Source organism: Arvicola amphibius, chromosome 4 (assembly GCF_903992535.2).
Source record: "Arvicola amphibius chromosome 4, mArvAmp1.2, whole genome shotgun sequence".
NCBI classification, from domain to species: domain Eukaryota; kingdom Metazoa; phylum Chordata; class Mammalia; order Rodentia; family Cricetidae; genus Arvicola; species Arvicola amphibius.
In genome coordinates this window covers 5,214,469-5,236,729 of record NC_052050.1, presented here as the reverse complement: position 1 = coordinate 5,236,729, position 22,261 = coordinate 5,214,469, and the positions used below count along the sequence as shown (strand labels likewise).

General features: G+C 51.3%; 1 protein-coding gene, 1 long non-coding RNA gene and 3 other non-coding genes across 5 annotated transcripts; all 5 read left to right on the top strand.

The window, feature by feature from the left end:
* Positions 1-339: 339 nt before the first annotated feature.
* Prcd (photoreceptor disc component) lies at positions 340-10,008 on the top strand. Its single transcript, XM_038328312.1, has 5 exons — positions 340-1,108; positions 1,378-1,446; positions 3,621-3,699; positions 4,052-4,140; positions 9,043-10,008. The coding sequence occupies exons 1-3, from the start codon at positions 1,038-1,040 to the stop codon at positions 3,640-3,642; spliced, it is 162 nt and encodes a 53-aa protein (XP_038184240.1). The 5' UTR covers positions 340-1,037; the 3' UTR covers positions 3,643-3,699; positions 4,052-4,140; positions 9,043-10,008.
* A 7,307-nt stretch (positions 10,009-17,315) lies between these two features.
* LOC119812469 lies at positions 17,316-21,245 on the top strand. Its single transcript, XR_005285087.1, has 5 exons — positions 17,316-17,402; positions 17,864-18,057; positions 18,382-18,512; positions 19,665-19,716; positions 21,057-21,245. It is a non-coding gene; the product is annotated as an uncharacterized LOC119812469 (long non-coding RNA).
* Positions 18,222-18,299, top strand: LOC119813825. The gene has a single exon (XR_005285271.1). It is a non-coding gene; the product is annotated as a small nucleolar RNA R38 (small nucleolar RNA).
* On the top strand, positions 19,505-19,585 carry LOC119813827. The gene has a single exon (XR_005285273.1). It is a non-coding gene; the product is annotated as a small nucleolar RNA R38 (small nucleolar RNA).
* On the top strand, positions 20,053-20,129 carry LOC119813826. Its single transcript, XR_005285272.1, has one exon. It is a non-coding gene; the product is annotated as a small nucleolar RNA R38 (small nucleolar RNA).
* Positions 21,246-22,261: the final 1,016 nt, after the last annotated feature.

Here is a 22,261-nt window from a genome sequence, read left to right as displayed (position 1 = left end):
TGGGTGGGACGTGGAAAGAATATTTCTATTGATTTTCACCATCTTCTCCCATCGTCATACCTCACAACCTAGGGATATATCGGTACAGCAGTCTCGCACATAATTGATAAGCCTATAATTTATATCTAAATTATATAAGATAGTTATATAAGATAGAATTTATAGTTCACATCTGTGAATGCACCTCAACTCTGCCTTTCCCTGAAACGGAGAGTAATGAGCAAAGTTCAGAGGGCTGGCGGAGGGAGCAAGCGAGCCAGGTTCACAGGCAGGCTCTGCTCCCGCGGCCTGTCTGGCTCATCATCCATTCTGCTTCCCTTCTGCCACACAGCCTGTCACTGAGGAGTCCGGCAGGCTTCTTGTCAATAGCCAAGTAGAGCCGGCTGAGGGCCCAACCTTCTGTAGCACCTGCAGCTTCAGACACCTCCCGCGCTCGCTCTCTTTCTCGCCTGTATTGGAGATTGAACTCAGGGCCTTGGGATGCAGAAAAGCCCTCTGTCTACCACTGAGAGCCTCTTTGAGATACTCCCGTTAGGTTTCCAGGCTGGCTTCCAACTCCCTCTGTCGCTCAGCCAGGCTTTGAACTTGAGATCCCGCCCCTTCCCAGTGGCTTACAGGTCCTTGTCACTGGGCCAGGCCCCAGATCTTCTTTGAAGCGCTCCGTGATACTTGCAATGTCTCCAGTACTCTGCAGTACGGAAGTAACTCACTTAACTTCGTTACACTGAATCCCAGGCAGTATCGAATGCTCTGGGGAGAACATTCTGGACAGGCACTTAGAGCCACTCAGCATACCTTGAAGAAGGTTGGTTTATTCTGCCACTAGAGGGGAGATCTTGGGCCCAGAGAGTTTAATCTCCCTTCACCGGGTCAGTTCTGCTGACTCCACTAATCAGCTTGAACCTCCTAATCCATCCCCAGGAACTTCAGGAAACACAGCGGGTGGCTTGGGAGAGGTGGCCGGGGCCATTGTGGCCCCTCACCTGTGGCCTTCTTCCGGCAGAGTTGGTGTTCAGGGGGGATGGGGCAGCTGAGCCATGTGCACCACCCTCTTCCTGCTCAGCTTGGCCATGCTGTGGCGCCGCAGATTCACCAACCGGGTGGAACCGTGAGAGACTGATGGAGCTGGGCATCGGGGTTGCGCGTGGGAGGAACTTCCAGGGAGGGTACAGATAAGCCGAGGGGGAGCAGTGGCCGCCTGGACCCCTAGGGGTCTGGGAGGGGATTTGAAGGACACCTTGAAAGGGCCACTCTCGGAGAAGGTGATGCTGGGTGGGAGCAGGCGGCCTATTAGTCCAGGGCTCCTAGACTGTGACCAGGGTGTGGGACAGAAGCTGAGTGCTGCCTACAGGTCTCTTGCCTGCTCTTCCCTTCCAGAGAGCCCAGCAGAGAGGATGGGGCGGTTGTGGGACGCAGCTCGGACACCGACCTTCAGTCTTCCAGCAGGTGAAGGAGAGTCAGGGGTGGGGGAGTGGTGCCAAGGAAACTATTGGTGTGTGTGTGTGTGTGTGTGTGTGTGTGTGTGTGTGTGAGCGTGTGTGTGGTGTGTGAGCGTGTGAGTGTAGTGTGTGTGTGGTGTGAGTGTGTGTAGTGTGTGTGTGGTATGAGTGAGTGTGTGTGGTGTGTGTGGTGTGAGTGAGCGTGTGTGGTGTGTGTATGTGTGTGTGGTGTCTGTGAGAGTGTGTGTGGTGTGAGTGGTGTGGAGTGTGTGTGTGGTGTCTGTGAGAGTGTGTGTGGTGTGAGTGGTGTGGAGTGTGTGTGTGGTGTGAGTGGTGTGTGTGTGGTGTGAGTGAGTGTGTGTGTGGTGTGTGTGGTGTGAGTGAGCATGTGTGGTGTGTGTGTGGTGTCTGTGAGAGTGTGTGTGGTGTGAGTGGTGTGTGTGTGGTGTGAGTGAGCATGTGTGGTGTGTGTGTATGTGTGTGTGGTGTCTGTGAGAGTGTGTGTGGTGTGAGTGGTGTGTGTGTGGTGTGAGTGAGCATGTGTGTGTGGTATGTGAGTGGTGTGTGGTGTGTGTAGTGTGTGTAGTGCGTGTGTGTGTGGTGTGTGTATCTGTGTGTAGTGCGTGTGTGAGTGTATGTGGTGTGTGTGTGGTGTGAGTGTTTGTGTGGTGTGAGTGAGTGTATGTGTGTGTTCTAGTCTGCCACAGTCACTCCCTGTGGGCAGGTTAAGTGGGAGAGGGAGTCCGTGCCCCCCTCTACTGGACCACGGCTGTGTTGCTTTGCTTCTGCAATGATGTGAGTGTGGGACAGATTCCCAGGGGAACCTTATGTTGAAGGAGCAGGGAGCAGAGGGAGGGGGCAGGAGACGCTGGGGGCTGATTTGCTCTCTTGTCCTTGGCTCTCCCTCCTCCTTTCTCTGCCACCGACCGACCGGGCTCAGCTGCTCAGTTGCCTGAACCTCCAGCAGGATTCGCTGTCCAGTCCCCAATAGAAGGCACAGGAGGAGCATGACATCATCAGCACTGAGTGCCATTGGCTGGGTAGCCCCTGCGGGCAGGACGCTGTCTCCGGTGGCCAGAAAGTTAACTCTTCCCTAGGTTGAAGCCGGGTGGCCTTTGTGGGGTGGGGGACAAAGTGGTGTATTTTTCTAGACTTTTCCTTCACTGGCTTATCAAAGTCTTTTGGATAATAAGGGGCCTCTATGCCCCTCGAAACACTAAAAAAGTAAAGCAGTATCTATTTAGTACCTATGTGTAAGACATTATGTGCCTGTTCATGGACTCCCCAGTATGGCAGCCATCTTGAGATCATCTCTCATCTTTAGTGAAAAAAAAAGGGGCAAAAAATATCTTCTGGAGCTTTGGGATTCAGGGCCCACTGGAAGGAGGGTGTCCTTACCAACTTGTTCTCAGTCAGTGTGGAAGGGTAAATACGTACTGTGACCCCTAAAGCTGGCGTTGTTGACAGTGGTTGCAAGGTTGCTGGGAAGCACAGTGGAACTTAACTGCTAGCAGTACTCCCGGGGTGCATATACTCCTGGGGTGCATATACCCCTGGGGTGCTTCTCCTGTGATACATAGCCAATGGGTGCTTTGTGATTCCCTAGACCTTCCTTTCTCTTCTTTTCTTTTCTCTTCTTTTCTTTTCCATTAGATTGTTTTGAGACAGGGTCTTACTATGTTGCCCTGAAACTTGTCATGTAGATCAGACTCGCTTCAGACTCTTAGCGATCCGCCTGCCTCTGTCACCTAAGTGCTGAGACTAAAGGCGTGTGTCACCACCCCTAGCTCCCAAACTTTTCTTGCACAGTAATTCTCAATAACCTTAGGCTTAGTAGGACATGGCTGTTTATAATCACTCGGTAATGGCTGAGGAGATTTGAATGGGGGACTATCTGATTCCAAATAGCTGTTTAGCCTAGAAAAAATGGGCCTAGACCCCCTGAACAGAGAGAAGAGTCCGAATCTAGGAACCATCTAGTCAAGCCTAGTCTGGTTACCTCTTAATTCCTTGGCACCCAGTTATCTGGAACTGCTGTCTGTCAACGAGGAACCAGTTGCTGATGGAGACTGCCACAGGACTGGCTGGGGGGGCACAGGGAAGCAGGAGGGAGAGGAGAGCCCTAAACACGACGAGTTCAACTCTATCTTCTGACTCACTCCAGTGCTTCCCTCTGTTCAGGGAGAAAGAACCTGTGGGGTAGGCCCTCGCTTCTTCAGGCAGCTCAGCTCTGGGGACTGTGACCCAGTGGCCCAGACAGGTAAGTAAAGGCAGGAGCCCTGGAGGGCAGAGGGCGGGGCCATGGGGGGGCACGGGAGGCAGTCTGTAGCTCTCAAGGTCACTGCTGGAGGGAGAGTGAGTGCGGCTTCCTCTTGTGCTGGCTGTTTATGCTTCAGGCCACAGGGCAAGGGCTGGTTTGAAGAGAATCGAGTGTGGTCCTGACCAAGTTTTCTAGGCTTGGGGATGGGGTGTTGGCCGAGCTACATCCCAAGGGCAGTGCTGCTGACCTTTAAGGGAGAGGTAGTGGCCTGGGACTGGGGCGGGCACCCTGAAATACACACACCACCTCTGCAGCCGAATGAGCTGTGGACTGTTTTGGCTTCCCCTTCTAGCTGGAGTCCTGCTTCACCCCCTATCCCAGGAGGATGTTGTAGGGCCAGAGGCAGCGTCAGGAGGGATAACAGAAGAAGTCATGGAGAAGGTAGGCTTGCCCCCACAACCCCCAGGTCTTCTCCTAGACAGGCCATGACTATAGGGCTTGTGAACAAGGCTGGCACTGGCAGGAAGAACATGGATGCTTATGCTCCCGAGTTCCTGCTTGGAGGAACTGCCAAGCTGGACGAGGCAGAGAGAGGGACTTTCCAGGCTCCCCCAGGCTAACGGCATGGAACCCCAGCATCCCAGAGTTGGGTGCAAACAGAGAGAAAGAAGCCTTGAGAAACAAGGGAAGGATAAAGGATAGCCTGGGCTTAGTCATTGAGGGCTCCCCGATTCAGTCTCTAATCCGAGCCTGACATAACCCACAGGCAGCAGTCCTGATATTTATGGTACACGCACAAGAAGACACAGAGAGAAGCCCATTGCCACAACGCTATTAGGTGGGGGAATTCAAGCTCACGACCTTCTTGACTTTGCAGCCGCTTGGCAATGGGGGTTCTATTGGCCTGGCCGTCTGTCAGCTCAGGAGCTGTTCTGCTAAACCCCTGGAGTCTCAGGCTGGGCTGTGACACTTTGCAGCAGATACTCATTCCTGTGGCATCTGCCTCTTTTCAGTCCCTAGAACTCACCCTGTCATTGGCTGCTCTCCTGAAATTATCGGTAAAACAGGCCAGCTGGATCTGTGGCATGTCTGCCTGAAGCTGGCCGGGAGCAAACACCAGCTTGTGTGCTGAATGTGCTCTGTGTCTGTGTGTGTACGCGCGCGCGTGTGTGTGCATGCATGTGTGCGCTACAAACGGGCAGCGGCGTGTGGGAAGGGGAAAGCATGGCACCTGTTTTTGTCACTCCGACTGCTCAGTAACTCAGTGGCAACCACAACCTCCCTTGCCCCCTGCTGCTCTGCCATTTCTCTCCTTACCGTCCGGTCCAGAGCAGAGATAAAAGCCCATTTCCGCTCCTGCTCCCAGAACCAGGCTCACCCTGCGGGCAGCTGCTCCCGACTGTCTGGGAGTCATTCATCTTCAAAAGACACCCCCCATGCTGCATCTCTCTTCCCCGTGCAGCTCCCCGCTGCCAGCCCAGCAGTTATGCCTCTGTCTGCGCAGCCTCTGCCCCTGACTTTCGGGTGGCAGAAGATAGTCCCCTAGACAGCAGGATTCCCGTGCTGCTTCACTTCAGGGGAGGGAGGAAAGGGGTGAGAGATGCCACAGCTGAGGGACCCACCTTTGTGGGGCGCTACCTACTGGGAGAGATTGTTGGTACTGCAGGGAGCTTGGCTTGAGTATGGATACGGGTAATACTGCAGGAGCTGGCTCTCCACAGGGCACAGAGTGTGGGGTCACAGTAAGGGAAAGAACCTGCTGGAGTGTCCACCCGATCCATGGCCAACTGTCTCAGCTCCTGTCAAGCCATTTTTCTCCTGGGAGGCGTGAGTCATCCTAGTGACAGGGCTGATGGCCAGAGGGCACTGTTCCTGGGGACCCGTCTGTGTTCTCAGATCCCAGCTTTGCGTTCATTCTCTAGTCACCATGTTCCTGTCACTTCATCCTTGTTTCTGGTCTCTGCCATTTCCGAGTTGCCTGCCTCCTTCCAACGATCCAAGAAATTGCCAGGCCAAGGCCATAGAGCAGTACCAGGGTTGGCTCCCAGCCCAGACCCACTTCCAGCAGGACAGCACCTCTTTGCGGCGCTGCTCTGGGAACCTCCTCTGGCAACTGGCTCCAGATGAAGAGCAAGGATGGGGTGGGAGGAGAGGGGAGGGGGCTTGTTGGTAGTGGGGGATGTGACTCCCTGGGCCCTGGCAGCTGGGGAGCCATGTGGGTTGGGAGGGAGGGGCCCTCTCCCCCAGGGAGCAGGCTGGCTTTGGTGGGAGCAGACTGTGTTTACACCTTCCCCGCACACCCTGCCCACGCTCGGCTTCTTCCCAGGGCCTCTCCCACCCTGGGTTCTCTGTGCAATCTGCACATTTGTAGCTCCTGCTGCACAAAGTCCTTCCCTCAGTCTGGAACTTCTCTATGGAAGGCTCTCACTGTTGAGGTGCCCTCCCTTATCCGAAGCTTCTCCACAGGAGACGCCCACTGCCCAGGTGCCCTCCCTCATCTGTAACTCCTCCTCAAGAGGTGCCCACTGCCCAGGTGCCCTCCCTTGTCTGTAACTCCTCCACGGGAGACGCCCACTGCCCAGGTGCCCCCTCTTGTCCGTAACTCCTCCACTGGAGACACCCACTGCCCAGGCGCCCTCCCTTGTCTGTAACTCCTCCATGGGAGACACCCACTGCCCAGGCGCCCTCCCTTGTCTGTAACTCCTCCACGGGAGGTGCCCACTGCCCAGGTGCCCCCTCTAATCCTGGAACTCCTCCACGGGAGGCGCCCACTTCACAGGTGCCCTCCGTGAGCCCATTAACTCTCATCACTCAGGTCAAGGGAGTGTCTTTAAAGTATGGGGGGGTGTCAATTAATTCCTGGCCATGACACTATACTCACAGAGGCTCACTCCTTCCCTTTCCCATTTCCTTAGCAATAGCTGCTGTTTGGAAATAGGAACAGGAATATTCATGTGTGTGGTAGACAGAAAGCTAAGGACAACCAAGGAAAGAGCTGAGATCAAGAAATGAGTAGCTGCTGGCATGGGGTGCTGGCTGCTGGTGTGGGGGTGCCCATTGCTGGTATGGGGTGCTGGCTGCTGGCATGGGGTGCTGGCTGCTGGTGTGGGGGTGCCCATTGCTGGTAAGGGGTACTGGCTGCTGTTGTGGGGAGCTGTCTGCTGGCGTGGGGGTGCCCATTGCTGGTATGGGCTGCTGGCTACTGGCATGGGGTGCTGGCTGCTGGGGTGTGGTGCTGGCTGTTGGTATGGGGTGCCGGTTGCCAGTGCTGGCTGCTGGTGTGGGGTGCTGGCCACTGGGGTGGGGTGCCGGCCGCTGGGGTGGGGTGCTGCCTCTGATGGGGTAACAACAGGGACCTAAGAGCAAAGGGGCTAGAGCCAGTGACTCTGCTACCACCTCCTTTCTCTGTGCCCTTGAATAGGCTGCGGCTGTCTCTGGGCTTCCGTTTCCTCATCCACAAGACAGAGTTAGTTGCTGTGAGGGTGAGGTGGGCACTGCTTACAACACTAGCGAGTGTCGCCCGTCTGCGAGTCTGCGAGTCTGCGATGGAAATTCCTGTTCAGCTGTTGCAGCTCTTCCCCTCTTCACCAATGGTCCTCCCTTTCCTCTCTCCCCATACACCACAGCCGGGTGATGGACAAACGAGGAGAGGCAGAGGACAGATGGGGGGACGGGTGAGAACACCCATCAAGGGCCTCTGTGTGCAGGAGGCTGTGACAGGCTTTGCTTTCCAAGCCATTCTCCGCTGAGGATAGGAGCCCATAACCCTGCTACCTTCCCGCCCTTGTCTGAATGCTAATCTCTCGGCTGGAGAGAGCCTGAGTGACAGGGGAAAGGCGCTCTGAGCTGTGGGGTGGCCAAGGGCAGCAGTCTGAGCAGGGAAGGCTGGCTGCTGTCTGCTGCTTCCGGGGCTGCCAGTCCCTCCTGGAGACAGGGACATGACCAGGGAAGGAATGAGGTGGTGTGGGGGGAGCTTCAGCAGCTGCTGCTGTCCTGCGCCACCCTAACGTGCAGGTGAGACCTTGGGGAGTACCCACCCATCCCAGATGTGCCCAGATGCGTAGGCTGTGTATGCACGCAGAGCACGGTAGAAGTGCTGGCCAATACCAGACCAGGTGAAACCTGGGACCCACTTTGAGGCAGGCGAGAGCAGAACAGGGCACTTTACTTTCCTGGCTCCCTGGGCAGCCAGTGCTCTTTGCAGGGGCTTTGCTGTTAGGGAGAAGCTGAGCCCTTGCGCTGGAGGAAAGTGTTGTTTCTCTGTGAGCCGGAAAATGAGGAGAAGGGCAGAGCGGCTCTGCTGCAGCTTACGCTGGCAGAATGCTAATGGCACTAACAATGCTATTAATAATGGCTGATATGGATCAAACCCTTATTATACGCTGGGCAGCGGGCACAGTCTCGTTGACGAGGGAGGAACTGCTGTTAGCCTCATTTACCCAATAAGGAAAGGGAAGTTCACAGAATTTGTTCAAGGTCACAGCTGGCAGTGAAGCCAGGACCCGTGTCTGGGAATCTGATGCCAAAGCGGATGGTAGGGAGGTCTTGAATCTGGAGATGAGGGCAGTGAAGAAATTCAGCGAGTGACCTGCCTCCAAGGACACAAGGCCTGGAGCTGTGGCCCTGCCTGTCATGTCTGTCTATGCTGGTAGGGCAGGGTTGTGAGGGTTTTCTGTTGAGAATGAGAGATGAGAAACAGGATGCTGTTTTCTCTTCAGGCGCATGTCAATCAAAGGCAGGCCAGACCCTGGGATCTGAGAGGCTAGTCCTTGCTCCTTGCTTGCCAGCTGAGGAGAGCAAGGAGAGCCTACCTCCTTAGGACCCATTGGTGCCACTAAAGCGGGAAGTGGTGGCTCCTGGCGGGGATGACAGACAGCAAGGCCATGCTTACAGTTGCTGTCACTTGTCACTCTGTTGCCTCCTTCAACTGGGGCCAGGACCCTGGGGAGAGGGTGACAGCTAGCAGCTCAGCTGCAGAAAGGGAGGGGTGAGGAAGGCAGCAGCTTTGGTGTGTGTGTGTGTGTGTGTGTGTGTGTGTGTGTGTGTGTGCGCAGGACATGGAGTACAGGTGCTGCAGGGATCCACGGACCTGCATCGGGACCACAGACCCTCTCTGTCGGGGGTTAACGAAAATTCAAACAAACAGAAAGGATTGAATGACAGACTCTGAGTATATGAGCCGGTCAAGGGGCCAGTCTCATTTCTATGTCAACACACACACACACACACACATACATGCACGCTGACAGACACCCGGTCGCATGCACAGACAAAAGCCACGTGAATTAAGCACTAAAGAAGTTGGCACGTACTCATCTACTCATCTGACTGTTTATTTACAAGCATGCAATGGGAGGCCACGACGCACGAACAGCAGAGGCTCTGGGAGCGATGCAGCCGTGTTAGCCGCCTTCCCTGCTCTGCTGCTCAGGACCACGGGAAGATCCCAGTGAGGAAGCCTAGTTCTGCTGGCTCAGCTCTGCCGACTCGAATGACCTTTTGTTCTCTAGACCTCAGTTTCCCCACACAGTAAACATGTTCATTCTGCATGGCTTGGTGCTGAGATATGAACACCTGATGACCGCCTGAGGAAACAGGCTGGCGAGAAAAATGAAGGGACGTGGCAGACGCTCTCCAGGGGCCCCGTGGATTATCCCCAGCAAGACAGCCTGTGATGGACAAAGATGTGCCTACATGGTGAACATCTGTGTGGTGTCCGTGTGCCAGGATACAGAGACAGACTCAGGGCACTTGTTAAATCCAACCAGAAACTGGACAAGATCTAAGAAACAGACGCGATGGTGGGTGGCACACAGGACAGCGGCCCCAGGACTGTTTCAGCCTCTTGTCTGGTGCTCAGGGAAGGGAAACCAGAAGGTGAAGAGACAGTGGGACATCTGTGGTGGCACACTGAAACAGAAGCAGCAGTGACAACTCAACAGGACACAGAAAACACAAGAGAAAAACCGACTGCACTTGAATGGGCGTGGACTGACACACAGGTGAAGATGGACGGGAACACGGGTCAAACAGGTGTCTGAAGACAAAGGGCTGGGGTGTGGCTCCGCAGTGGGGTGCTGGTCCAGCGTGTACAAAGCCTTGGGCTCGGGTCTCAGCACCACATACAACTAATAAACAAACTCCCAAAACTGGGCGCCGTGGTGCACCTGGGAGGCGGAGTCAGGTGTATCCCTGTGAGTCTGAGACCAGCCTGGTCTACAGAGTGAGCTTCGGGCCAGTCAGGGCTAAACAGTGAGACAAATGTCTGTGTCAAAAACAAATGAAAGTCTGAGACTCGTGTCTGGAATAGATTTGGCTCTGAGGTGATTGTATCTGGAATAGATTTGGCTCCGAGGGTTAGAGCACATGCTTCTCTGTAGAGGCCCAAGGTTCGGTCCCAGCACCTCGTGGTGGCTCGCAACAGTCTGGAACTCCAGTTGCATGGGATCTTCTGCACTTGGAGGGTTCTCACACGCACGTGATGCACACATATGAAAGAGATAAATTAATTTAAAAACTAGAATGAAGGACTTTTACAGCCTAGGGGCTAGAGAGCTGGCTCAGCAGTTTTGGCAGCTCTTCCAGGAGGGGAGTTCGATTCCCGGCACCCACATGGGAGCTCGCAACTACGTGTGACTCCTCTGCTAGCCTCTGGACACTGAACTAACGTGCACACACCCATCCCCACATACACAAAGAAAGACAAAACAGTTCTTAAAAGAACTTTTACAAAAAACCAAAACCAAACAGCATGTGGGAGGCAGAGGCAGCCAGATCTCTAAGCTCAGGGCCAGGACGGTTAGGGCTACACAGAGAAACTCTGTCTCAAAAAAACAAAACCCAACCAAACCAAAATTTCTACAACTCAACAACTGGTTCAAATTTTAAAAGTCGGGAGGTTCTAATAACCACTCTACGAAAAACATATGCATATGGGCAATAAGATCAAAAGCATCAGCCTGGCGAGATGCCACTACGTAGCTATCACAAAGTGAGTGTGTGGGTGTCTGGAACCCCACAATGTGACCACTTGGGAAATCAGTGCAGTAGTGTCTTAGAAAGTAATTGGAGAACAAAGTGCTGACAGCGGCTTTGCTAATGGTAGGTAGTTCCATACTGAAAATAACCCAGATATCTATCAACACTTATCAGTGGGGAAGCTGAGGTAGGTTTGAATGGTGGAATAACACTTGAAAACAAGAAGGAGGTGGGGGTATTTATATAAGAAGCAACACAGGAAAATGAAGGGAGCAGACACGGGGAGGATCTAGTTTGTCATAGGTATGAAATGTTAGGACGGGACGGAACTGATTGACAGTGACAGCATGCAGAGCGGTGGCTGACCCGGCCAGGGCTGGGCATGGAAACCGACCGTAAGGACAAAAGGCACGTGGGGGCTCAGGGTGGCGGACACGTCTTGAATCTTGACTTGGATTATGTTTATATGCATGTGTCTGCAGACTGAATCTAACAGTGCATTCTGAATATATTTTATACCTCAGTAAAGGTGGCTTACAGAGTAAAAGAAAAACAAGAACGAACTAAAAACAAATCATTATTTGCTCATAGTCCAGCAAAAAAGCAAGCTCTAAGCAAATGAGGCACAGGCTTCTAATCTCAGACACCAGAGAAGCTGATTACAAGCTCAAAGCCAGACTGTTGTCTTACATGGCTGGGCCCTGGGTCCAATGCCCAATACTGGAAGGGAGACGAGGAGGAAGAAAATGAGGAAAAAATGGAATGGGGTGGGGAGGTGGCTCAGCAGCTAAGAGGATGCGACGCTCTTGCAGAGGACTCGTCGGTTCCCAGCGCCCACATCAGGCGGCTCACTACCATCTGCAACTCCAGTTCCAGGCAATCTGACCCTCTACGGCCTCTGTAGGCATCTGCACACACACTGCGGGCAAACTCAAGCAGGCACACACACACATGCACATAAATATTAAATAGTGGGGTTGTGAATGTGACAAGAAGTAAATATAAGCATCCAAAGTGGCACACTCCGTGCTTTGGAAACACAGTCTTAAAACAATCCTGTGAGAGTCAAGTGATCATCCCCCTCCTTCATAAAGATAGGGCTATGAGACAGTACAGTAGTGTGCGCCTTTGATCCCAGCACCCGGGAGGCAGGGGCAGACAGATCTCTGGGTTCGAGGCCAGCCTGGACTACAGAGCAAGTTCCAGGACTAGTAGAGCTACATAGTAAGATCCTGTCTTGGAAAACACAACAAAAGAAACAAGGATAGAGGTAAGTGAAGTAATCTGCCCTAAGTAACTCAAGCTAGGTCCAGCTGAGCTGGGGTTTTCCTCCAGGCTGGTCTGATATCAGAGCACATGTTAAACCACCTGCCACAGTACAGGTGTCACAAGGAAAACCTGGAGCCTGACTCAGCATGGCAGCCAGGAGTGCACAGAGCAGAGCAGCGGAGAGGATGAGGGGAAGGGAAGGTAAAGCAGAGAAAACCGGCATACTGCAAGCAAAGCTTACGCAACATGGAGAAGGCAGGATTTCCGGCAATGGGGAGACACGTCCAGGAAAGAGCAGATGAGGTCCAGACAATATTGCATATTCTCCAGATTTGTTTATTTTTAAAGGTCTGTTCCTGAGCAGCGGTTTTATTAGCGGAAACAGCTTTGCAGATAAGGAGGTCGAAGGCGTGGCTGAACTGTGTGCGTTTCCTTGTTTGCTGAAATAGAATCTTACTGTGTAGCTCTGGATAGCCTCAAACTCGGAGATCCACCTGCCTCTGCCTCCTGGGGGCTGGGATTAAGTATGTGCCACCACACCCAGCTTCTCCCTGGGGACTCTTTATAAAGACGTGGAAAATGTCACTATCAAACCCCAGCTGGGAATGACTTAAACCATGACGTTTGTTTCTTATATCTTACACCCTGTATTGCACTGAAACTTTTAAGGTGTATCTTACACACAGAAATAGTAAACGTGCAAGTGTGTTTCTAAGCCAAAGAGAGATGAAAGCCAAGGCTTCAGGACTGGCTAGCTCAGCAGCTTGCCAGCGGCCTCAAGGACTCCTTTCTTCCTTCCAATCCATCTTCAGAGGCATTTGGCTCTTGCTTTGAAGGAAGCCACACAGATTCCAGACGGCTGCTGCGGCCAGCCCAAGCATTGCGTCCCTATGATGTCCCAGAGCCAGAAAAGAGGCTGTTGCTTTTAAAGGAGAATCCCCCAAACTTGGCTGTAATGGTATTGTAGACAAGATGGAGGAAGACCAGCTTCTAGGCCGGCCACCAACACGCCTGCATACAGACATACTTCCTGTGAAGTCACTGGTACCACTGCTTCAAGTGTGAGCAGCCAGCAGCTTGGAGGTTGCCACCAACCCGCCTTTCATGTTCTTATTAATAAAACTGAAGATTCCCTTTGGAATTAAGGAGGGAACTTCAATACTGTAAAGATGGCTTTCTTACTATGGGTCTCAGACACTGCGTCTTTCTTCAGTCCTGTCCCGGGCTGCCCCAGCACGGTAGGCCCTGTGAGCTCTGAGTTGGGTCTCTCGGGGCAGGGCGGCATAGTCAGCTTGCCCACCTCCGACTCGTGCCATGGCAACAGTGGTCTGCGCTAGTCTTGTAGAATGGCTATAGGGCTCCACTGTGCGCAGGCGATCTCAGCAGCAGAGGGCAGATGCGATCACAGTGACATTAGCACTTTATTCTGAGCAGCTCTGTCCTGGCTGCTCATTCATGAATTCTGGTGCAGTCTTTGAAGTGTCTCCAGTTATTTCTTGACTGCCTACAGAGTTGCGTCTCATGTGTGCTCAGGCACAAGGCCTCTTGGAGTCTGCTCCAGCCTCTTGGCCACTGCCCAGCTTGCTGGTGGCACCCCTCTTGGTTGTGTGCCTGTGACTGCTCCATCATGTATAAAGGAGCTGTGCAGGAGAAACTGTGCCCTGTCGGGTGGGAAACCCACACAGAGACCTATGGCAGAGTGAGGCGCTAGGAATAGTGGCCTCTCTGTACACTGGGTGGCAATTAGCCTCGCACAAGACAGAACTGCTAGATCCCAAAGCCCTACAGCCTTCCAGAGAGTGGCTCCTCGAGACAGATGATGCTCATCCTCACTCTGCCACCATGTGGTTCAGACTGACAAAGCAGGTGCATTCTTCGGTCAACCTTTTTTATTAGTCTCCAACCACCTCTGTAAAGACAGAAAACTTGCATCTGCACAGACAGGGGACCAGATCACTACATGAGCCCAGATCCTCAGCACTCACCTAAGAAGCTAGGTGCAGGGGCTGGAGAAATGGCTCAGTGGTTAAGAGCATTGTTCTTCCAGAGGACCCAGATTCTAGTCTCAGAAACCAAATGTCACTTCACAACTATAACTCCAGTTCTAGGGGTAATCTGACATCCTCTTCTGGCTGCTGTAGGCACTAGGCATGTGTAGTGATATTTCGTTTGTAAGCTAACAAATAAAGCTTGCCTGAAGATCAGAGTGCAGAGCTGACCACTAGTTAGCCACAGAGGCCAGGCAGTGGTGGCACGCACCTTTAACCACAGGTCTCGGGAGACTGAAGCAGATGGATCGCTGTGAGTTCAAGGCCACCCTGGGCTACACAAGACAGAATCCCTTTAAAAGAGAAACAGAGCTCACACAAAGGTGATCCCAGCACTTGGGATCCCATGGCTTTAATCCCAGCACTAGGGAGGTGGAGACAGGAGTGATATGGCTGGGTGGAGAGAGGAATATAAGGCGGGAGGAGACAGGAGCTCAGATGCAGTCTGAGAATTCAGTCTGAGATGCAGTCTGAGGTTTTGTAGAGACAGGATCGCCCTTTCCGTCTGAGCGTTGGTGGCTGCCGCTCTGCTTCTCTGATCCTTCAGCTTTCACCCCTGATAGCTGACTCTGGGTTTTTATTATTCAAACCAATTAGAATTCATGCTACAGGCACACACACACGTGGTACACAGACATACATGCAGACAAAACACGCCTCTCCCCAAATAAATAAATCAACAAAACGGAAGAGAAAACTGATTGCGGTAGCATGTGCCTGTAATCCCAGCTCGGGAGCAGAGACAGTGTGGTCCCTGGGGCTCACTGGTCACATCCACAAGCTCTAGGTTTAGGGAGAGGTTCGGACTCAAAAAAATAAGATGGAGGCTGTCTGAGAACCAAAGCTGACCTCTGACCTCTATGCCATCTGCATATATCCTCACACACAAACTTTTTTTTTAAAAGACACAAAAATCCCAGCACTCGGGAGGCAGAGGCAGGCGGATCTCTGTGAGTTCGAGGCCAGCCAGGTCTACAGAGGGAGTGCCAGGACAGGCTCCAAAACTACAGAGAAACCCTGTCTCGAAAAACAAAAAAACAAAACACAAATTAAGACACAAAAAATCCTCCTGTTTTTGCTTTCCCCATAAAAGGAAAGTTCTTCCGTGTTAGATCAATTTACTCACGGGGCGGAGCAACTTGGTAATAAAAGCATAACCTCCTCGGGCTGCAATTGCACCAAGCCTGCCCGACACTTGTGTGACTTTAAACAGTACCTGGTCGCTCAATATGCATTTCTTCATCTGCCCAACGGGACAACGAAGGTGCTTCATAGATCAGGAGGATGAAAGGACCCAATACAGTGACTAGCCACCTCAGCAACCACCAGAAAGCACCAGCTACTGTTATTATCTCGTCTGCAGAAGGTCACGTGGCTGCAAGTTTCACAAGTGGCTTTGGGCAAATTCTTCAGAATTCCCTCTGTGGGTCTCAAATGAAAGAATGTAGTGTGCCTGGAGAAAATGCTTTCTTCCCTTCAGTATTAAACAAAATGATACGTCGTCAAGGGTAAGACAGACAAATTCAAGGGCCCGTGTTCTTGCTGAATACATTAGTGATTGTTTCCTCGGAACGTTCTGTGAGAAGACTGCCAAACAGTAAACCCAGCACGGCGAGGAAATTAAGAAGAAAACATTAAGATGCATCCCCCTGCTCATGAAGCGTTCACAATCAAATTAAAGGAGATACATCTAAGCAAATATGGTCATTAACAATATGTGTCGGCAACAGATTTCCACATTAAAAAAATGGAACAGGCTAAATGCTACAAAGTCCCATTTGAGCAGAGTGATTAGGAGTTATGAATATCTACATGGGAAGTAGAATAAGACAAGATCTCCTGAGTAAATGGGGAGCATGACTTTGGGAGAGAGTTGAAGGGGAGGGGAGAGGCAGGGAGGGGAGCAGGGAAAAATGTAGAGCTCAATAAAAAAATCAATTAAAATATATAAGAGTTATGAGTTATGAATCCAAGGCTCCTGATCTTGTAAATTTAAACTCATTTCCTAATAGGTTTAAGGTCTGGCCTTGCCTTTCCATTTTGCCCTGTTAAAAAAAATGTGGTGGTGGTGTACGCCTTTTAATCCAGCACTTGGGAGGCAGAGACAGGCGGATCTCTGAGTTTGAGGCCAGCCTGGTCTACAGAGCGAGTTCCAGGACAGGTTCCAAAGCTACAGAGAAACCCTGTCTTGAAAAACAAAAACAAAACCAACCCCCACCCCCTCAAAACAAAACAAAAAAATGACATTCCAATTTAGGCAGGATAGAAAGGAACCTTGGGGATGTGAGAAGGAAAAGGGTCCCTTATTCTGGAATCTGGGTTGGAGTCTCTTGCTAAGAGAGAAGCAAGAATTCTGATACCAACTACTTAAGGCCCTTTCTCCCCTCCCAGACAGGACACCACAGTTTTCTGGGACTCTCACCAGAGACCATCACATTTACATGGAAGACACAAACTAAACCCGCGACCCTAACGGCTTCTGGACTACAGCTCCAACCAAAGCCTCTCTGGAGCCCCCACACTTATCAAGAGAGCAAGAAAGTGGGGAATGGGGAGGTCTCCTAGCAACTGTTTGAGGAGTAACTAAAGAGCCACCAAAATAGTATAAGTGGCTAAGACTAAGCAACTGACTGCAGCTCTGACTTGAGCCCATTCCCACACTGGGGTACGTCATTCTCCTGGGCGCATCTCTTTCTCTCCTAACTCACGCCAAACACCATCAAAATTCTTTTCTCTCCAATTTATACTGGCTAGTCCTGAAGTTCTTTTCAGCACTGCAGCCGGGACGAGGTCGGCTGTCACTGAAGTCGAGGTCCGGGAAGGATGGGGGCAACTCCCTGGGCTTCTGGAGGTGCCAGCCTGGAGCTGTTCTCACGACGTCATGCTACTCTCGTCAATTTTTTACGATTTCCTGCTACTCCGATCCAGACAGGGTCCCAGGCAGGCGGGACCCTACGGCTCGAGCGCCCCCTGCCGCCTGCATCCGCTCTTGTCCCCCGTCTAAAAAGCAGCCGACCGAAACCCTGGGACTTCTCCCTGGGCAAAGGCAAGCGACGCCTCTCCACCCCAGATAAAATCCGCAGAGCAATTGACCACGAGCCCGAGTTTCCTCATCAGACCAAACTTCCCACCCCAGGAACCTCTGCTGCCCCTGGTGGCGGCCACCATCTTACCCCTTCTCTTCACTCACTCACAGGAGAGACGACCGACGCTCGGCCACGGCCGGTTTAGAACTACATTTCCCAACAGGCCTTTCTCAACATCGCGAGAGTACCTGCGAGACCGGGGTGGGAAGACTGCGCGCAGCCGCAACCTCGCCCTTTCCGATGTCCGCTGCCGCGTGTGTGGAAGTTATGGCCGCTTCTGTCTGTCATGCACTCACTGAAAAGGCTAGGGCTTCGGGTGTTGGTAAGCAGTGAAAGCGGGAAAACGAGCCTGCCGTCGCCATGCATGTCTCCTCCAGAGGTGAAGTGGCTGCGATAAGCCTTTCCTCACCATTGCTATTTAAGGTCTTAAATGGTCTGAGATTCTGTGTTTTAAAAAAAAAAAATGCTTTCCAGACTGTGAGAAATGTTGTGTGAAATAGGCTTGAAGCCCATTTTAGGCTTCGAATTCGCGTCTCTTGGGAGTTCTTCCAACTTGCCCAGCCCCCTGTGTCTCACGGCCAGCCATGCGCCAAGCCTGCGACCCTGCGGGCCCTGGGGTTTCCATTGAGGAGGGGTGGCCTTTAATGCCAGAGCGCTGACGCGTGAATACATTTGCCCGCCCGTAGTGCCTTGACATCCTTTAACGACTGCAGGTTGTGACTGAGGGGCTGCAAAATGAAAACCCATAGTTAACCCTGGCATATTTTTTTCCCTTCTTCGAAGGCACGCCTTTGGCACCTCTTGCGACTCTGGGAAGCAAGGTTGCAGACTCCGTCTCAGAATGGCAGGATCCCTAAGCGTAAACGGACCGGTGTGGCCACCGATGAGAAGGTGGAGGTAGATGATTGGCATCTGCTTCAGGTGTGCTTCTGAAGTTCAGCTGTGAGAACGCGTGTCGAGCCATGAGTTTCGGTAAGGTAAGAGTTTCTACCCAAAGTCCAGAAGGGAGGCTCTGCCAGTGTAACTCGGAACCACTGAGTGTCACCCGCCATATAACATGGGAGACAGGATGGACAGGGATGAAGGGAAGAGACTTGGACCACGAGTTTGTGTTGCCTGGGATTTAGGAGATTGTTACTGGTTGAGCTGAGGATGAATTAAAGTTATCCCTGTCTGAGATGACATGTCTTGTGAAGAGTCATGGTTTACTGAGGCTCAACCTTTTAACGCCTAATTTGAGAATAAACACCTTACGTTTGTCTCTGTTAAAATGAAGTTTGTTGTCTTAATTATCATTTCAGGTTGGAGTTGATTCCTGGAGACATTGTCGGGTGTGGCACATAAGGACCTTCTTGACGCTATACATGCTAACAGCTTATTCATACAATCGCAGGGGTTGTTGAATGGAAGGATTGGTCTGCTAGATTAAGAGGTAAAAAGTTTGCAAATACAAAGTTGTCCTCCGCTCTGCTGCCACGTAGTGGGGATTCTGCTCAAGATTGTGTAAGCAGCTATTGGCTTTCAGAGGACAGCTAATTGATGCTGGATGACTGTCCTTCAAGGCACAGGACAGCCATTATAAGGACTTATTTTTATTTATTATTATTATTTTTTTTAATATTTTATTTATTTATTATGTATACAACATTCCTTCCATGTATGCTTGCATGCCAGAAGAGGGCACCAGATCTCATTACAGATGGCTGTGAGCCACCATGTGGTTGCTGGGAATTGAACTCTGGACCTTTGGAAGAGCAGACAATGCTCTTAACTGCTGAGCCATCTCTCCAGCCCCATTATAAAGACTTATGCACCCAACATGTCAATAGAGCTGAGGTTAAGAAACCCCCTAGAAACTGCATTTTATATAGGTTTTTCTGGGCAGGGGATCAAACCTTTGAACCTTGAGTCTTGTGGCATACTTAAAGATACTTCTTTTGTATATGCGTGTGTCATGGCATGTGTTTGTCAGTCAGGATGAAGTGTGTTCTCTCCTTTACACACTGAGACAAAACTGCATTTTAGATTAAAGATTTTGACCTGCCAACTGATGATGGCACAGAGCCTTGTGTCTTGTGACGTAGAAGTGGTTGTTTCTAAGCTTGAATGTATATCAGAACCTAAAACGTGTTTCCTGGGTCCACTTCTGCAAGTAGATGCAAATGGTTTTAGAGTGGAGTCAGGGCCTTGTGAGAGGTCTGGAGCAGGCATATGGAAACGGTTTGAACAATTCTGGTCTGTTTGAGCCAGCTGCATGTAACTCCACTTCTAGGGAATCCCATGCCCTCTTGTCTTTACAGGCACATACACGGTACACATATATATGTAGTCAGAACACACATAAAAATACCTTTTTTTTTTTTAAAAAAAAAAAAAAACTTTCTAAAGGGTTCTCATGCCCAGAGGCTGGCAGTTCTGTGGGAGCTGAGTCCATGATGATGTAAGTTATCCCTGACTGAAGGTCAAGAGGCCGTTCTGTGTGGAATGTGGTTATCTGAAGCTCAGCTTCCCAGGGACATGCAGGCTCCGGGCATGGTTTTACAGTGAGTTGCTTTAGAGTTACCGTGTGTTTCCTTATCACCAGGTGCAGGCTGAGTCACGGGAGAAGGATGCAGGATGCTGTAGCCGTCACACAGGTAACCATTTGAGCCTGGATCAGGATGTGGGGTGGAGTATCAGTGCCTTTGACGCCCTACTCTGACGAGGGAGATTTCACTGTGGTTTTCTTCTCCAGGTTGTGCGGGGTGAGACAGCTCCCTAGTGACTAATGAAGCCCTTGCTTTCGTCTCTAGCCCCTCCCCCCTCTAATCTGAGATAGTCCCAGCTGGCCTAGCGCCCAGTAGATCTGATTGACCTCAGACTCACTGAGGAACACCTGCTTCTGTCTTCCAGGTGTTCGCATTAAAGGCGTGCGCCTCCATGTCTTCCTTGTGATTTTATGTTCCCATTTGTTTGTGTTCCAAAAAAAGCCCATAAGCCTATGATGGATGGTTGGTTATCCCTGTCTGAAAACTTCAGCTGAGGGAAAATACTCTATTCTGAGGCTCAGGGGTGTGTCTCTTTGCCTGAAGAAATTCGAGCTTTATAAGGGATCAAATGGACAGCCATAAAGAGCTGTGTGTGCCCTGCTGGGAGCTGGTGTAGTGTGCCAGCCTTCCCGAAACCTGCTGCCTGCTTGCCCTGTAATCCTCTCCGTTGAGTGATGGCTCTGAGGGCACAGCCCCCAAGTTAGCAGGAGTGGGCGTGCTGCCAGGGCTCGTTTTGTGCTTGTCGTGAAGTGAAAGGGTCCTTGTCACATGCTTGTAGAAGATGAATGTGCTCTTTGGAAGGGGACGGGATGCGCAACCTGTGCCAGCCTGTGACTTTAGAATGCCTGGTGACTGTCCTTGCTTCTGCTGCAGCCCTGACATTTGGGAAAGAAGGTGCCGTGACCCTGGCAGCCTCATACAGATTAGGTCCTGTCTGAATGTCGGGCTGTTTGATGGGCACCAGGGTAACGAGAAACAAGTGGCACTGGGGTGTGGGGCTGGGCAAACTCCACCTCAGTAATTCCTGTTTCTGGGGCCAGTTTGAAGTGCCCTCAGGTTGTGCTTTCCTGCGGGAACTGGGAGGTGTGTACAGTCACATTTTTGTTTCATCACCTAAAGTATTTGCATTTGGGTGAGATTTACTGAGCCCTAGCTGCCCATAGCCTTCAGGGAAGCAGGCCTGCTTGGCTTTGCTCCTGGGTGAATTCAAAGGTCATGTCCAGAGGGAGTGAGTTGAGTGTCAATATTCCTGATGCTTCATGGGTTTTTGGCCATTACCTTTTCTCCTGTCTCCTAAAACAAACTAGTTGATCATTCTGCATTGGAACTTAGGCAGTGCCCGCCTGTGCGCACAGCACACATAATGCTTGGTAAATGGTAGTGGCAGGAGCCGCAGGCTGATGTGCTTGTTCCCAGACTCTTCAGTTTCCTTCATGTTTTGTTTTCAGGTTATTGCCCTGGAGTGTCCTGCTGCTGCCGGCCTTCAGTCCCCCAGAGAGAGTGTCATCAAAGGACCTTGGAGTTTGATCTGCAAGAGCAGCCAGCAGAGTCAAGTGACTGCAGTCACCCTGGAAGCCTCTGGCAGCGAGCGAATATTGGAGGCACTGGGGAGGAGGTCCGCATTTCTCACAGTGGATTTCCTGTTGGGCTTTCTGATTTGAAGCACAAATAAACTATAAAATTTAACTCACTAGCATTGTGGATATGAGATTGAGGCTTAGAAAATACTCTAGAATAACACTTGAACCTAACCACAGACATTCAGACATTTTCTACTGACCTGTTAAAATTGACTTTGTACCTAAATCATAGGTTGCCACCTAACATTACCTAACACTTAATCCAATGATGATGGGTTGAAGAGGTGACTTTAATAAGAGTACTGGCTGTTCCAGAACACCTGGGTTCGATTCTAGTACCCACATGGGGGCTCACAACCATCTGTAACCCTAGTCCCAAGGAATCCTGTATCCTTTTCTGGTCATGGTACCCATGCATGCAAGTACCCAAATGCTTGTACACAGACCAGCACGCAGGCAAACATCCATTCTCATAAAAATAGGTCTTTGGAGAGATGGCTCAGAGGTTAAGAGCATTGTTTTTCCAGAGGTTCTGAGTTTAATTCCCGGCAACCACATGGTGGCTCACAACCATCTGTAATGAAATCTGTTGCCCTCTTCCTGCAGGCATACATTCAGTTGCAGACAGAATACTGTAAACTAAATAAGTCTTTTAAAAAATCATTTGGTTCATTGATAAAACATACTGATACTGTGTCTGCACCATGGATCAAAGGGTGCCAGGGAAATGTGGGTTGCCAGGGCAGTGGGGTTTAAGTAGTACCATCAGCTGTGAGATCTTGGGGCTGAGAGAGTCTGAGTAACTGGTGTAGAACTGTCTGGTTTGCAGGACTCCTGAGAGTGTTTACCCCACATTCTAACTCTACTCGGCAGCAAGAGGCTAAAACCCAGGCTGGCCTGAAAACCACCTGCCTCAGCCTCCCCAGTTGCGGACCATCTGCCTCTGTGGGAAAGAGTTGTACATTACCACTTCCAGCCCTTCTGGGGTTCTTAAAGTTAGGTCATTGGTTTATCCTGTCAGTTTTCCCAAACTAGAGAACCAAATGTCAGTCCTCAGCCTCTGGGTGTCTGGC

Bases quoted from the DNA above. Each gene is read 5' to 3' on its own strand.
- Prcd (XM_038328312.1), top strand. From the start codon at position 1,038: ATGTGCACCACCCTCTTCCTGCTCAGCTTGGCCATGCTGTGGCGCCGC. The intron at 1,109-1,377 runs GTGAGAGACTGA...CTTCCCTTCCAG, and splicing joins TTCACCAACCGGGTGGAACC to AGAGCCCAGCAGAGAGGATG. The intron at 1,447-3,620 runs GTGAAGGAGAGT...CCCTCTGTTCAG, and splicing joins GACCTTCAGTCTTCCAGCAG to GGAGAAAGAACCTGTGGGGT.